The sequence below is a fragment of the Chrysemys picta genome, chromosome 13 (genome assembly GCF_011386835.1).
Source record: "Chrysemys picta bellii isolate R12L10 chromosome 13, ASM1138683v2, whole genome shotgun sequence".
Taxonomy (NCBI): Eukaryota; Metazoa; Chordata; order Testudines; family Emydidae; genus Chrysemys; species Chrysemys picta.
In genome coordinates this window covers 11813829-11829250 of record NC_088803.1, presented here as the reverse complement: position 1 = coordinate 11829250, position 15422 = coordinate 11813829, and the positions used below count along the sequence as shown (strand labels likewise).

Genomic DNA, 15422 nt, shown 5'->3' with positions numbered 1-15422 from the left:
TTTTGTATTTGAAGTTATAAGTATTGGCTCTATACCTGGATTTCAAATGTTTGCTCCTGGGGTATAGCCCACAAGATAGCGCCCAGCACATCTTGAAGGGACTATTCAAGTTAAATGGTTCATCAAGAAACACTTGGTTGAAAATGGACCATGGGAAATGCCCATCTACACTGAGTGGACTGTCATGCAAACTTGTTGTCTGGAGTATAGGTAATGGCTTCCTGCAATGGCTGAGCGAAATGGATAGACATGGGACTTTCCCATGTGACTCCAAATTCCATCTGGTTACTGTAATTTTCCACAGTAAGAACAATGGGATGCCCTCCACATAGAAAAAGCTATAAAAGGCCCTGGAAACACGTCCATTATGTCTCCAATCCTGCCTCTTACCTCTGGAGGAACTTTGCTACAAACTGAAACTCTGAACAATGGACTGAATGACCCACCCAAGCTGTGGATGTATTCCAGAAACTTGACTTAACCCAGCAGTTTATTCCATCACTGTTACAAGCCTGAACCAAGAACTTTGCCATTACTGTATGCAATTGATTCCTTTAACTAATTTTAACTCTCACCTTTCTTTCTTCTTTTTTACGAATAAACCTTTAGATTTTAGACACTAAAAGATTGGCATCAGCGTGATTTTTGGATAAGATCTAAGTTATATATTGACCTGGGTGTGTAGCTGGTCCTTTGGGATCAGAAGAACCTATTATTTGATGAGATTGTAAAGAACCACTCATCTTTGAATCCAGGGTTTTTGGTGGTGATATAAGAACTGGAATGCCAGAGGAAACTGCCTTTATGTCTTCTTGTTATCCAGTGTGGTGAAACAAGTTTACTTTTGTTGCTAGTTTGGTATATCCTATGGGGGATTAGCCACCAGTCTTGGGGTGTATCTTTCCTATTTCTCAGCAGTTCGTCCTGAATTTGGCATCCTCAGTTGTGACCCACTAAGGCACGGTTACAGCAGGTACCACACTTTCCTAACTGTTCCCATACACTAGTATGGATGGAATCCAAATCCCTTCTGAATCACTGAAAACTGACAGACAATTTCCTTTCTTAAGCAATGAGGGTCTGATTTTCAAAGTTATTTAGGTGGCCAAAGATGTCAATAGCTGCCTAGGACTGGAGTCACAACAGGATTTAGCTTCCTAACTGCCACTTTAGGCACCTAAATCCCAGAATCAGGCCCCACTGGGATTGACAAAACCCCCACTCAGCTGCCCCCAAACCCTGAAGGTGCCTGAACTTGTTCAGCACCTAAATTTTGGTTGTAAAAGTCTCCCAGGTCACTATGTTTCTGCCCCACACCATGGCTGGCCATCCCAGTGGATTTGTAGGAGCCTAAAATTTAGGCACATTGACAATGCCAACAAAGTACCTTTTTGAATCTTGCCCTTTACTGGACTTTTAAAAGCTGGCTGAGCTAGATGGTGCCCAACCTACGCAGCACCTTTTGAAAATTGCACTGCACGTCTGTATGCATCTTGAGGCACCCACAAATGCCTTTTAAAATCTGACCCCTTATCTTCAACTGTTCTATATCAGTAGAATTGCAATAACTTTCAGGAGCTACACAGGTTTAAACCAGATGGGGATCTGACCCATTGACTGCAGTGGCACTGAATATCTGGCCCAGTGCATTCAAAAAATGAGACAGTCAAGATTTAAACTATTCTCTATAGTGGAAGATACCTCTCTCACTTCTACTTAGTCTACTTTTATAAGATTTCCTGACCTTCCAATTCCTCATTCAGCCTACAAGTAAAATATATATAATAGTATACCTGTGAAGCTAACAAAAGTACAAAAATATCTCTGTTATCCCCCTTAAAAGTCAAAGTTACTTATGTTTAAATCCCACCCTTCTAGTTGAATACTTCCGAATTTCTAAACCGTTTTCTAAGAGCTGAAGCTCAGCAACTGGCATAAAGATTATATATATTTCAGCTGAGAAACATGCTTTCTTACTGCCTTATTTTTTGTTTAATGTCAGACTCTTCTGTGATAGTTCAAAGGACCAAGAAGATCAATTACACTTGTTCACGTAGGCTGGAATTTTCAAAGGAGCCTAATGGAGTTAGGCACAAAGGGTAAAATTTTCAAGAGTGCCCAATGGCCTGATTTTAAAAGATATTTAGGCACCTAGTGGGATATTCAAAAGAAATTAAGGACCTAAATGTGGCCCTAAGTTATTTGTTTCATAGTCCTCACACCACATGAAAGCATGAAGGTGAGTTGTCCCACTAAATCCTCTAGCCCACAGACATACCAATTCTTCTGAAACAACATGTCCAAAACCCTGCGTAAATTCCTGTCTGACAGGTTTCTTTGAATATCATCACAGATTCTAACAGGTGTATTAAATGTAACTATGAATTAGAAAACTGAAGAGTGTTTTTGATTTTTGTGTGTGTGTGTTTTTTGCTCTTGTTTGGGATTAAAAATGGCTAACTGACTAAAAGGAGAATATTGATATTCATTGAAATTGTTAACATTGTCTTTGGAATATAAAAACAAATATCAATTTTTGCCAGCTTTCTAAAAATGTTAAATGATGCTTTGGGTTTTTTGAGAACCATGAATATTCCTTTATTGGATATTCATTGTTTTTTGACAAAAACATGAAAAAAAATCAGTGAGAGGTGTTGACAAAAACAATATTCATTTCCTTTGAAATTTTTGGCAGAAATTGAAATATTTTTTGATGTGATCTACTGTTCAATATCTGAACTTCTGGCAAAAAGAGATAACCCCAAATCACAAAAAGAAACTATCCCAGGATTAAAATGTTGAACAAGAAACAGGACATTCTCAGAGCCTATAACTAACCAATCTCAAGTCAAAACTTCTAGATCTTCCCAAGAATTTGAGACTTCATCACAGGAGTGGATGTCAAAGTCACTTCACCTTCAGTATTAGTTTTCCAGTGGGGAGAGAATGAAGAAGATGGACTGGCCTGTGTTTCATCTTCTCTGATGCTTCAAACCAGCAAACTACAAAGGGACTTAGGCACCTAGAAAATCACTGGGATTCACAAAACCTGAATTTAGCATCCAGGCATCCTATAGAATGAATGATGGGAGAGATAGGCACCTCAAAATGGGATTCACAAAAGCCAGCTGGCTCAGCGAGGAGCCACTTAAGATGTCAAGAGGTGAAGTGTGTCCCGAGCACTCTTAGGGAGTTTGATGACAGAGTCTGTGCTGCACAGAAACACCGATCTAGGCTTTGCATTCTCAGCTGTGATCCCTCTTTAGGGTCAGGGGTTTCTTCTGACCAGAAGTAGCTCCCTCATAAGTTTTATCCTAGCAGTGAGAGCACTCACCTAGAATATATGGCACCATGGATCTAGAGGCTGGCTTGTTCCCACGGTGTTCTCAGATCTGTTGATTTGGATGGTATATTCTGCCTTGTGTTTTTTTATGAAAGTGCAAAAGACTTTCTCAATTCAGTATTTATCTGGGATAAATGATCCTTTCTGTGAGAGGGTGAGATCTCCCTGGGCATTTCTGCTGCTGGGAATTTTAAACAGGTGGGACGGGATCATTAATGAGAAACCCATCAAAAAGTGTATAAAAAACAAGTTTAATGATGGAGAACATCTAACCTCAAAGGAAAATCATGCAGACAGTAAAACGCTTGACTTCAGTCTCTTCACAAGTTTGATGAGATACACTCCATTGTCCTGTCTATGTCACCATTACCTGTCCCCCATCAACAAAGTCTCTGAGCATCCCAAAATCTTAAAAGTATTTATCTTCCAAGCTGCTGTGAGAGGTAGAGAAGAGTATTATCCTCAATTTAAACACAGATAATTCAGTTAGAAAGAGAAAAAGGGCAGATTTACAAAGGTATTAGGCACCGACAGATGGACATTGGTATCTCAGGGTACATCTACACTACAGGGGGGAGTCGATTTAAGATACGCAAATTCAGCTACGTGAATAGCGTAGCTGAATTCGACGTATCGCAGCAGACTTACCCCGCTGTGAGGACGGCGGCAAAATCGACTTTCGGCTTTCTGTCGATGGCGCTTACTCCTACCTCCGCTGGTGGAGTAAGAGCGTCGATTCGGGGATCGATTGTCGCGTCCCGTCGGGTCCCCGAGACGTCGATTTCTACCCGCCGATTCAGGCGGGTAGTGTAGACCTAGCCTCAGGGGATTACAAAAGTGTGTAAGTGAGTTAGGTGTCTAAGTCACATTGACTTTCAATTAGTGTTATGGGACAAATGTTTAAAAATATTTGGGCATCTACAGATGCAAATAGGCATCTAGTAGGATTTTCAAAAGGCCTAGGCTCTTAATGTGCAGTGAATCCCAAAACCTCTGCGGCCCCTACAGTATAGCTGCCCTTCCCCACCAATCACCCTCTGCTTCCCCTAGTGTCCATTATACAGTATAGCTGCCACTTGCCTAGCTCTCACCCTCTGCTGCCCGAGTGTCCATTATAAAGTATAGCCACCCTTTCCCCACCCCATCCCTCTTCTACTCCCAGTTCCAATTACACAGTACAGCTGCCCCTTCCCCACACCTCACTGTCTCCAAGAACCAGCTGACATCTGAGCACATTTGCCCTCATTTCTGAAAGTCCTCTAAAGCAGAGAGTGGCAAATGGCAGAGTAACAGACATACGCCATTGCTGTACAAGAAGAAAGAAGATTCCTCTCCATATCAATAAAAGTGGCAACTGTGAAGTCTTGTGCAACACATCCAGAGAAAGAGATCAATCTGGTGTTGATGAAAGTGTCAGCCATGGATTTCTGGATGGGGACAGAGGAGTAACAAGGGTCTAAGAAGGATCAATTAACCAGGAACAAGTACACCGAGGTGTGAAGATGGTGTTCAAGGGCTAGGCCCATGACGGTAAGAATATTTCTCATCAAATCGGCCAGGTAAACCACTAGGAAGGCCATGAAATATAAAATCTACAGCTCTCAATATATAGGGAATCCCAGCAGAATGAACTCTGTCACTGTGGTTTGACTAGACATTTCTTGCATTGGATACAGTCTGTGGAGGGAAGATGTGGGAAAGAAAGAAGAAGGAAACAAACCGGTTATACTTATTATGCACCAGAAAAAAAGGAAAGGACATGATACATTGTAGATGTAATGTCCTAGATAATCACGTGGACATAGAATGGAGCAAGGGAAATGACTCTTGTTCAACTGAAAACCTTGACCCAACCTTCACTACAGTCTCTATACTGCTCCGCCACACACATATAATTAGAGAGTAACCTGTTTGTCAACTCTACCCTGTTTTAGCTTTCTAGGAAGCAACTATGAATCCATTTATTAAAAAGCAGAGGTATAAAGATTAGAAGAATGTTCACAAAATTTCAAGGGTTTTATATTTCCTTTCATCTCATGAGGAACTCAAAGGCAATACAATTTCATAATAAAAAAAAAGATGGCTGACACAAAGGGGAGACCTTTACTGAAAGAATTCAATTACTTGACTGAAGACCATCTCCTCGGCCTGAAATCCTGACGGAAGGGCTGACATCAGAGACTCAAGCTTGCAGTTCGCTTGTCTGAAATGTAAGACTACCTTTGCCTCTACTTGAAACGAGAGCAAGAAGGGCTAGATTCACGACGGGACTTAGGTCTTTAAATGCCAGAATCAAGTCCCACTGGTATTCATGAAATCCCCGCTCAACTGATGCTGAATCCCGTAGACACCTAACACACTTGGCACTTGCCTTTTTCAGTTGTCCATAGCCTTCAAAGAGACAGCAAAGGAGACACTGGCCTTTCACATGGCCTGGCTTTTTGGGGTTGTCACACCATAGGCAGGGAACTGTGCAAAAACCTGTTCAGGAGGAAGAAGAGATTGGTTTCTGCCAAAGAGAGATGATGGCTGATGAGTTGAGAACCTAGCATGAGTGCACATCTCAGGAATGTGTGTGTTTTTGTTAATACCAGCCCTGTGCTGTGAGCTCACAAGTAGGTAGAGCCTGACTTCTGCTAACTTTGCTTCTTTGCTTTATATCAGCAAAGGAGGACCACTACTTTAGTTCAGGCCTTAGGCCTCACATGAGCCGCTGATACAAGGCCTTATGTCTCGGGCTCTCTTTCTACTACACTTATTATCATCTACATTCAACATGTATCTTGCTGTCAGGACAGGACATTTCATTTTACATTCAGGCGTCTCGTAATCTTGGGCAGTACATTGCAATCTATTGCAATCTATTTTTCCATAACATCACCTATTGACAGATCTTTTACAGTTATCTTGTGACCTTCCTGGTATAGGGCTATTCCTATGTCATCCACCCATATCAAGCATTTTTAAGCCTATGATCTAGTCTGGCTCAGCTAAATTCTTACAGGTCTCAGCCTGTAGGCCTTGTGTTCCACCCATGCTTTACTTATATACCTAATACACACTCATCATCCAAAATACTTTTCAGTTTTTTACTGCTATAATCCTACAACGTAAATCTATTTAACATACATTGACTATATATGAAATAGCACATGAAATGAGCATAACACCAAATAACACAATGATAAAATGAACTACAGCCTGGTGACACCCATGGGTAGATGTTAGAGGTCTTATTTCTTTACCCTTTTACTTCCCTGGTTCTTCTTGCATAAAGAGAGAGCAACAATACCTGAAGTTCGAAGGTGCAAACAATTTGATGTTTATTGGGGTGAAGTTTCAGCAAGCAATGATTTTAATTTTCTTCCTCAGTGTCCCCTTTCCCACCTCTAAAACCATACAGCCTTGCCTGTGTCCCTGTTCCCATTCCTCCTCTTATCAAAACATGCTTCCAATTCCCTCCCTACTTCCTGATTGACTGCAGACTATATAGTAAAACTTGAGTTCTGCTTAGCTATACCTAAACCAATCATTTTTACTCAAATTAAACTAACCAATTCTAACATATTTTAACATAATTATTTAACCAATTATATTCCACCACCTTAATTGATTTACACCCAACAAAATTAATTATACAGCAGACAGAAACAATCACAGAACCAGACAAAGATTATACAGACAAACAATAGGTAAGTGGGGACTACAGTGATAGAACAACAAAGAAATGAGGATTTTACACCCCAGCTGTTGATAAGTGAGTTCTTGACAGACAGGATGCTATCAGTTTTCTTTAAAATTTTTAGGCTCTTCCCTTCCTCTGGAGGTGATAGATCGGATCACCTTTCTAACAGCCCCAGATTGCCTTATTTCAATGTGATTACTTTGGAATGTGAGGATGTGACCATAGCCTTCCCAGTTTATGGCTGCCTCTGCTGCTTAGCCGAAGGCCTTAGTTTAAGAACAGGGCCTCAGACTGTCACAGTGAGAGAAGGCCCTTACACCGGCAGACAGTGATTTTGATTCTTTCTTTTATACCTCTATAACTAGCTACGTGAGAAACATGTACCTAAATTCTTAAAATATACGCCCTTAGAGACAGGCCTGAATATCTATATCCTAACAGTAAAGATTACACTTGTGGGATAAAATTCAAAGCCATATGATCAGTTAATGTAACATGTCCCGTTGGCTTCCCCCTCTGCACTCTGCCCCCTAATCCATCACCTCTACAGGTTTTTGTGTGTGGACGTTGGGACTTTTAAGGGTGTCTAGAGATAAAAAAATCCCATTGAACTTTCTTTGAAACAATCCATTGAGCTACCTTTGAGAAATTCCAGTTACAACCTGTATTCACATGCCTAGTATTGTTGACTTCAATAGGACCACTCGCATGAATAAGTAATATTCAAATAACAAGAGACAATCCCATATAACAATAATTTCACATTTTATTTTACCTTAAAAACATTAACTTGGACTATATGAATTTCAGGAAGGCTGCGGACAAAATGCAGAGTCCAAAGGAGAGCAACAAAAATGATGAAAGCTTTAGAAAACCTGATGTGTGAGGAAAGCTTAAAAAAAACTGGGCATATTTAGTATTGAGAAAAAAGACTGAAGGGGGAATCTGATGACTGTCCGCAAATATGTTAAGGTCTGGTCTAACAAGGAGCGTGATCAATTGTTCTCCATGTGCACAGAAGGTAGGACAAAAAGGAACTGGCTTCATCTGCAGCAAGGGATTTAGGTGAGATAGAAGAAAAAGATTCTATCTATAATGCTAGTTAAGGTCTGGAACAAGCTTCCAACAGAGGTTGTGGAATCCCAGTCACTGGAGATTTTTAACAACAGACTGGTCAAACCCGTCTCAGGGATGGTCTAGGTTTATTTGTTCCTGCCTCAGTGCAGGTGGTTGGACGAGATGACCTCTCAAGGTCCCTTCCAACCCTACATTTCCATGACTCTTGCAAAAGCCACACATTTACTTAGAGCTTTTCTGAGGGCCTCCTTGACTTCTTTGTTTCTCAGGCTGTAGATGAGGGGGTTGAGCAAAGGTGTAATGACAGTGTAGAAGACAGAGAATACTTTATTCAGGTTTCTCAACGTATCAGTTTTTGGTAACATATAGGCAATGATTAGTGTCCCATAATAAATGGTAACAACGATGAGGTGCGAAGAGCAGGTGGAAAATGCCTTTTGCTTCCCAGTGGTGGAAGGGATTCTGAGGATGGTGATGATGATGCAAATGTAGGATGTCAGAGTTAAAATGAATGGAATCACTGAGAATATTGAAGAGCATATGAAAGCAACCACCTTCAGCACATGGAGATCACTGCAGGAGAGTTTTATTACTGGGATGAAATCACAAAAGAAACTGTTTATTTCTGTTGGACCACAAAAAGTTAACTGTGACATCAATATTATTATTATGATCATAGCCAGAAACCCACTCATCCAAGATCCAACAGTTAGCTGGAGACAGAACCTATCATTCATGAGGACTACATAATGCAGTGGTTTGCATATCGCTAAATACCGATCATATGACATCATGGATAAGAGGAAACATTCTGTACCCACCAGAGCACTAAAGAAATAAAATTGTATGATGCAGCTGCTAACAGAAATGGTTCTGTCCCCAGACAGGAGACTGGCCAGCATTCTAGGCAGGACAGTGGAGCTGTAGCAGGTCTCTAAACAAGACAAGTTCCCAAGGAAAAAATACATGGGGGTATGAAGGTGCTGATCAGCCACAACTAGTGCTGCGATGAGGATGTTCCCGGCCATGGTCGCAATGTAGATTACTAGAAACACCAGGAAGAGAAGGGTCTTCAGTTCAGGGAGATTCCCGAATCCCAGAAGGCTGAATTCCGTCACTGATTGATTTCTCCTGTCTCTGTTTTCCATGAACAGTCCCTACAGAAAATTAAACAAAACCTCTACAATTGTACTTGATGAAGTTAGAAAATTAATACAGAGTCAATCATTATAATTTATAAAGATAATTTAAACTCCCCTTTTCCTGCTGATTACTGGCGGTATGTTTCAGCTGATAGCTGAGATAATGAACATGCATGTTTTTGGTATTGCTGATGCTTGAGGCATCTGATGGTAGCTTAAAAGTTACTTGACATTTCATTAGCCACAAACCTGGTTGACACAACTGGTGCCATCTCCATTTCTTCCAAATCTAATTCTGATCTCATTGGTATCATGCACACACCATGTTTTCCCAACTATTCCCATACACTTGTTTGGAAAGAATCCAAATCCCTTCTGAGTTACTGAAAACTGACAGACAACTTTCTTTCTTAAGCAACCAGGGCCTGATTTTCAAAGTTATTTAGGTAGCTGCCTAGGACTGGAGTCACAACAGGATTCAGCTGCCTAACTGCCACTTTAGGCACCGAAATCCCATTATCAGGCCCCACTGGAATTCACAAAATCGCCACTCAGAAGCCCCCCAAACCCGAAGATGTCTAAAATTGTTCAGCGCCTAAATTTTGGTTGTAAAAGTCCCCCAGGTGGCTGCCCCACACCAGAGCAGATCATCCCGGTGATTTTCTAGATGCCTAAAATTTAGGCACATTGACAATATCAACAAGCCTTTGTGATTCTAGCCCTTTAGTGGAGCTTTCAAAGCTTTCAAAGTGGAGCTTTCTTGTGCCCAGCCTACTCGGGTCCTTTTGAAAATTGCACTATGAACCTGTATGCATCTTAAGGTGCTCATAAACTCCTTTGAAAATCTGGCCCCATATCTTCAAACTGTTTTATATCAGCAGAGCTGCAATAACTTTCCAGAGCTACACCAGTTTACACCAGGTGAAGATCTGACCCCTTGACTGCACTTGCATTGGATATCTGGCCCAGTGAATTGAAAAATGAGACAGTCAAGATTTAAACCATTCTCTATAATGGAAGATACCTCCCTCACTTCTACTTAGTCTACTTTTATAAGATTTCCTGACTTTCCAATTCCTCATTCAGCCTACACGTAAAAATATATAATAGTATACCCGTGAAGCTAACAAAAATATAAAAACATGTCTATCATCTTTAAAGGTCAAGATCCTGACATTTGAATCCCATACTTCTAGTTGAATACTTCTGAATCTGGAAACAGTTTCATTATAACTGAAGCTCATCATCTTGCATCAAGATTATATACATTTCAGCTGTGAAAAATGCTTTCTTATTGCCTTATTTTTCATTTAGCATGAGATTCTTCTGTGAGAGTCCTATGGACCAAGAAGATAAATCACACTTGCTTACTTAGTCTGGGATTTTCAAAGAAGCATAAGGGATTTGGGCAGAAAGGGTAACATTTTCAAAAGTCTAATGGCCTGATTTTGAAAGGTACTTAGGCATCTAGAGGGATTTTCAAAAGCACTTATGTGCCTTAATGTGACTTGTTTCACAGTACACCCAACTCAGAAATTACACAAAGGTGAGTTCTCCCATTAAATCCTCTAGCCCACAGACTTTCCAAATCTTCTGAAATAACTTGTCTAAAACCCTGTGTAAATTCCTGGTGGCCAGGTTGCTCTGCGTTTCATTGCAGATTCTAACAGGTGTATTAAATGCAACTATGAATTGGGAAACTAAAAAGGTTTGTTGAACTTTTTGTGTTTCTTTGTTCTGTACTGTGATGAAAAATGGCTTCCTTACTAAATTGAGAATATTGATTATCATCGAAATTGTTAAAATTTCCTTTGAAAAATTAAAACAAATACCAATTTTTGCCAGCGTTCTAAAAATGTAAAAAGATGTTTTGGGTTTATTGAGAACCACAACTATTCCTTTATTGGATATTCATTCTGATTTGAAAAAAAAAAAAAAACAGAAAAATTCAGGGAAAGGTGTTGAGAAAAACAATATTAATTTCCTTTGACATTTTTGGTGAAATAAAAATATTTTTGACGTGATCTAATGTTCAATATCTGAACTTCTTGAAAAATAGAGATGACCCCAAATCACAAAAGGAAACTATCCCAGGATTAAAATGTTGAGTAAGAAATAGGACTTTTTCAGTGTCTATAACTAACCAATCTCAAGTCAAAACTTCTAGAACATCCCATGTATACTGGACTCCATCCCAGGAATGGATGTCAAAACATCTTCATCTTGAATATTAGTTTTCCAGGCTTGCATCTTCCAAACATTTCAATTAAATTAACAAGAAAGTAGTGAGAGGAGATTCAATATTAACTCATGTTTCCTCAACTCTTTGTACATTTAGAGTGAGCTACATTCATCTATCACTACATACATCCAATATTCCCAGGTCAGCAGAGGGTCTAAGTGAGAAACAGAGAGAGTATATGAGAAGAGAGAGAGACAGAGAGTGTCTGTAATATACCTCAATAAACATAGCTGATAACATTCGATGAGGGAAAATCCTGCAGTGGGGAGAGAATGAAGATGGAATGGCCTGTTTTTCATCTTCTCTGATGCTTCAAACCAGAAAACCACAAAGGGACATAGGCACCCTAGAAAATCACTGGGATTCACAAAACCTGAATTTAGCAGCCAGGCATTCTATAGAATGAATGGTGGGAGAGATAGGCACCTCAAAATGGGATTCACAAAAGCCAGCTCGCTCAGCGGGGAGCCATCTAAGATGTCAAGGATAGGTGTACTGTGTCCCAAGCACTCTTAGGGAGTTGGATGCCTCAGTCTGGACTGGACAGAAACACTGGTCTGGGCTTTGCATTCTCAGCTGTGAACCCTCTTTAGAGTCACGGGTTTCTTCTGACCAGAAGTAGCTCCCTCATAAGTTTTATGCTAGCAGTGAGAGCACTCACCTAGGATATACGGCACCATGGATCTAGAGGCTGGCTTGTTCCCACGGTGTTCTCAGATCTGTTGATTTGGATGGTATATTCTCTCTTGTTTTTTTTTTTTCTTGTGATAGTGCAAAAGGCTTTCTCGATTCTATATTTATCTGGGATAAATTATCCTTTCTGTGAGAGGGTGAGATCTCCCTGGGCATTTCTGCTGCTGGGAATTTTAAACAGGTGGGAAGGGACCATTTATGAGAAACCCATCAAAGAGTGTATAAAAAACAAGTTTAATGATGGAGAACATCTAACCTCAAAGGAAAATCATGCAGACAGTAAAACGCTTGACTTCAGTCTCTTCACAAGTTTGATGAGATACACTCCATTGTCCTGTCTATGTCACCATTACCTGTCCCCCATCAACAAAGTCTCTGAGCATCCCAAAATTTTAAAAGTATTTATCCTCCAAGCTGCTGTGAGAGGTAGAGAAGAGTATTATCCTCAATTTAAACACAGATAATTCAGGTAGAAAGAGAAAAAGTGCAGATTTACAAAGGTATTAGACACCGACAGATGGACATTGGTATCTCAGGGGATTTACAAAAGTGTGTAAGTGAGTTAAGTGCCTAAGTCACATTGACTTTCAATGAGTGTTATGGGAAAAATGTTTAAAGATATTTGGGCATCTACAGATGCAAATAGGCATCTAGTAGGATTTTCAAAAGGCCTAGGCCCTTAATGTGCCGTGAATCCCAAAACCTCTGCTGCCCCTACAGTATAGCTGCCCTTCCCCACCAATCACCCTCTGCTTCCCCTAGTGTCCATTATACAGTATAGCTGCCACTTGCCTAGCTCTAACCCTCTGCTGCCCGAGTGTCCATTATAAAGTATAGCCACCCTTTCCCCACCCCATCCCTCTTCTACTCCCAGTTCCCATTACACAGTACAGCTGCCCCTTCCCCACAACTCACTGTCTCCAAGAACCAGCCGACATCTGAGCACATTTGCCATCATTTCTGAAAGTCCTCTAAAGCAGAGAGTGGCAAATGGCAGAGTAACAGACATAAGCCATTGCTGTACAAGAAGAAAGAAGATTCCTCTCCATAGCAATAAAAGTGGCAACTGTGAAGTCTTGTGCAACACATCCAGAGAAAGAGATCAATCTGGTGTTGATGAAAGTGTCAGCCATGGATTTCTGGATGGGGACAGAGGAGTATCAAGGGTCTAAGAAGGATCAATTAACCAGGAACAAGTACACTGAGGTGTGAAGATGGTGTTCAAGGGCTAGGCCCATGAGGGTAAGAATATTTCTCATCACATCGGCCAGGTAAACCACTAGAAAGGCCATAAAATGTAAAATCTACAGTTCTCAATATATAGGGAATCCCTGCAGAATGAACTCGGTCACTGTGGTTTGACAAGACATTTCTTGCATTGAATACAGTCTGTGGAGGGATGATGTGGCAAAGAAAGAAGAAGGAAACAAACTGGTTATACTTATTATGCACCAGAAAAAGAGCAAAGGACATGATACATTGTAGTTGTAATGTCCTAGATAATCACTTGGACATAGAATGGAGCAAGGGAAATGACTCTTGTTCTACTGAAAACCTTGACCCAACCTTCACTACAGTCTCTATACTGCTCCGCCACACACATATAATTCGAGAGTAACCTGTTTGTCATCTCTACCCTGTTTTAGCTTTCTAGGAAGCAACTAATGAATCCATTTATTAAAAAGCAGATGTATAAAGATTAGAAGAATGTTCACAAAATTTCAAAGGTGTTATATTTCCTTTCATTTCATGAGAAACTCAAAGGCAATACAATTTCATAATAAAAAAAAGATGGCTGACACAAAGGGGAGACCTTTACTGAAAGAATTCAATTACTTGACTGAAGACCATCTCCTGGGCCTGAAATCCTGACGGAAGTGCTGACATCAGAGACTCAAGCTTGCAGTTCGCTTGTCTGAAATGTAAGACTACCTTTGCCTCTACTTGAAACGAGAGCAAGAAGGGCTAGATTCACGACGGGACTTAGGTCTTTAAATGCCAGAATCAAGTCCCACTGGTATTCAAGAAATCCCCGCTCAGCTGATGCCGAATCCCGTAAACACCTAACACACTTGGCACTAGCCTTTTACAGTTGTCCATAGCCTTCAAAGAGACAGCAAAGGAGACGCTGGCCTTTCACATGGCCTGGCTTTTTGGGGTTGTCATACCATAGGCAGGGAACTGTGCAAAAACCTGTTCAGGAGGAAGAAGAGATTGGTTTCTGCCAAAGAGAGATGATGGCTGATGAGTTGAGAACCTAGCATAAGTGCGCTTCTCAGGAATGTGTGTGTTTTTGTAATACCAGCCCTGTGCTGTGAGCTCACAAGTAGGCAGAGCCTGACTTCTGCTAACTTTGCTTCTTTGCTTTATATCAGCAAAGCAGGACCACTACTTTAGTTCAGGCCTTAGGCCTCACATGAGCCTCTGATACAAGGCCTTATGTCTCGGGCTCTCTTTCTACTACACTTATTATCATCTACATTCAACATGTATCTTGCTGTCAGGACAGGACATTTCATTTTACACTCAGGCATCTCGTAATTTTGGGCAGTACGTTGGGATCTATTGCAATCTATTTTTCCGTAACATCACCTATTGACAGATCTTTTACAGTTATCTTGTGACCTTCCTGGTATAGGGCTATTACTATGTCATCCACCCATATCAAGCATTCTTAAGCCTATGGTCTAGTCTGGCTCAGCTAAATTGTTACAGGTCTCAGCCTGTAGGTCTTGTGTTCCACCCATGCTTTACTTATATACCTAATACACACTCATCATCCGAAATACTTTTCAGTTTTTTACTGCTATAATCCTACAACGTAAATCTATTTAACATAGATTGACTATATATGAAATAGCATATGAAATGAGCATAAAACCAAATAACACAATGATAAAATGAACTACAGCCTGGTGACACCCATGGGTAGATGTTAGAGGTCTTATTTCTTTACCCTTCTACATCCCTGGTTCTTCTTGCATAAATAGAGAGCAACAATACCCGAAGTTCGAAGGTGCAAACAATTTGATGTTTATTGGGGTGAAGTTTCAGCAAGCAATGATTTTAATTTTCTTCCTTCCCAACTCTAAAACCACAGAGCCTTGCCTGTGTCCCTGTTCCCATTCCCCCTCTTAGCAAAACATGCTTCCAATTCCCTCCCTACTTCCTGACTGACTGCAGACTATATAGTAAAACTTGAGTTCTGCATACCTGTACCTTAACCAATCATTTTACTGA

The 15422-nt window shown here is 40.5% G+C and overlaps 1 protein-coding gene across 1 annotated transcript; it reads right to left on the bottom strand.

Moving 5' to 3' along the window:
- Positions 1 to 8293: 8293 nt before the first annotated feature.
- LOC135975120 (olfactory receptor 11A1-like) lies at positions 8294 to 9253 on the bottom strand. The gene has a single exon (XM_065565168.1). The coding sequence runs from the start codon at positions 9251 to 9253 to the stop codon at positions 8294 to 8296; it is 960 nt and encodes a 319-aa protein (XP_065421240.1).
- Positions 9254 to 15422: the final 6169 nt, after the last annotated feature.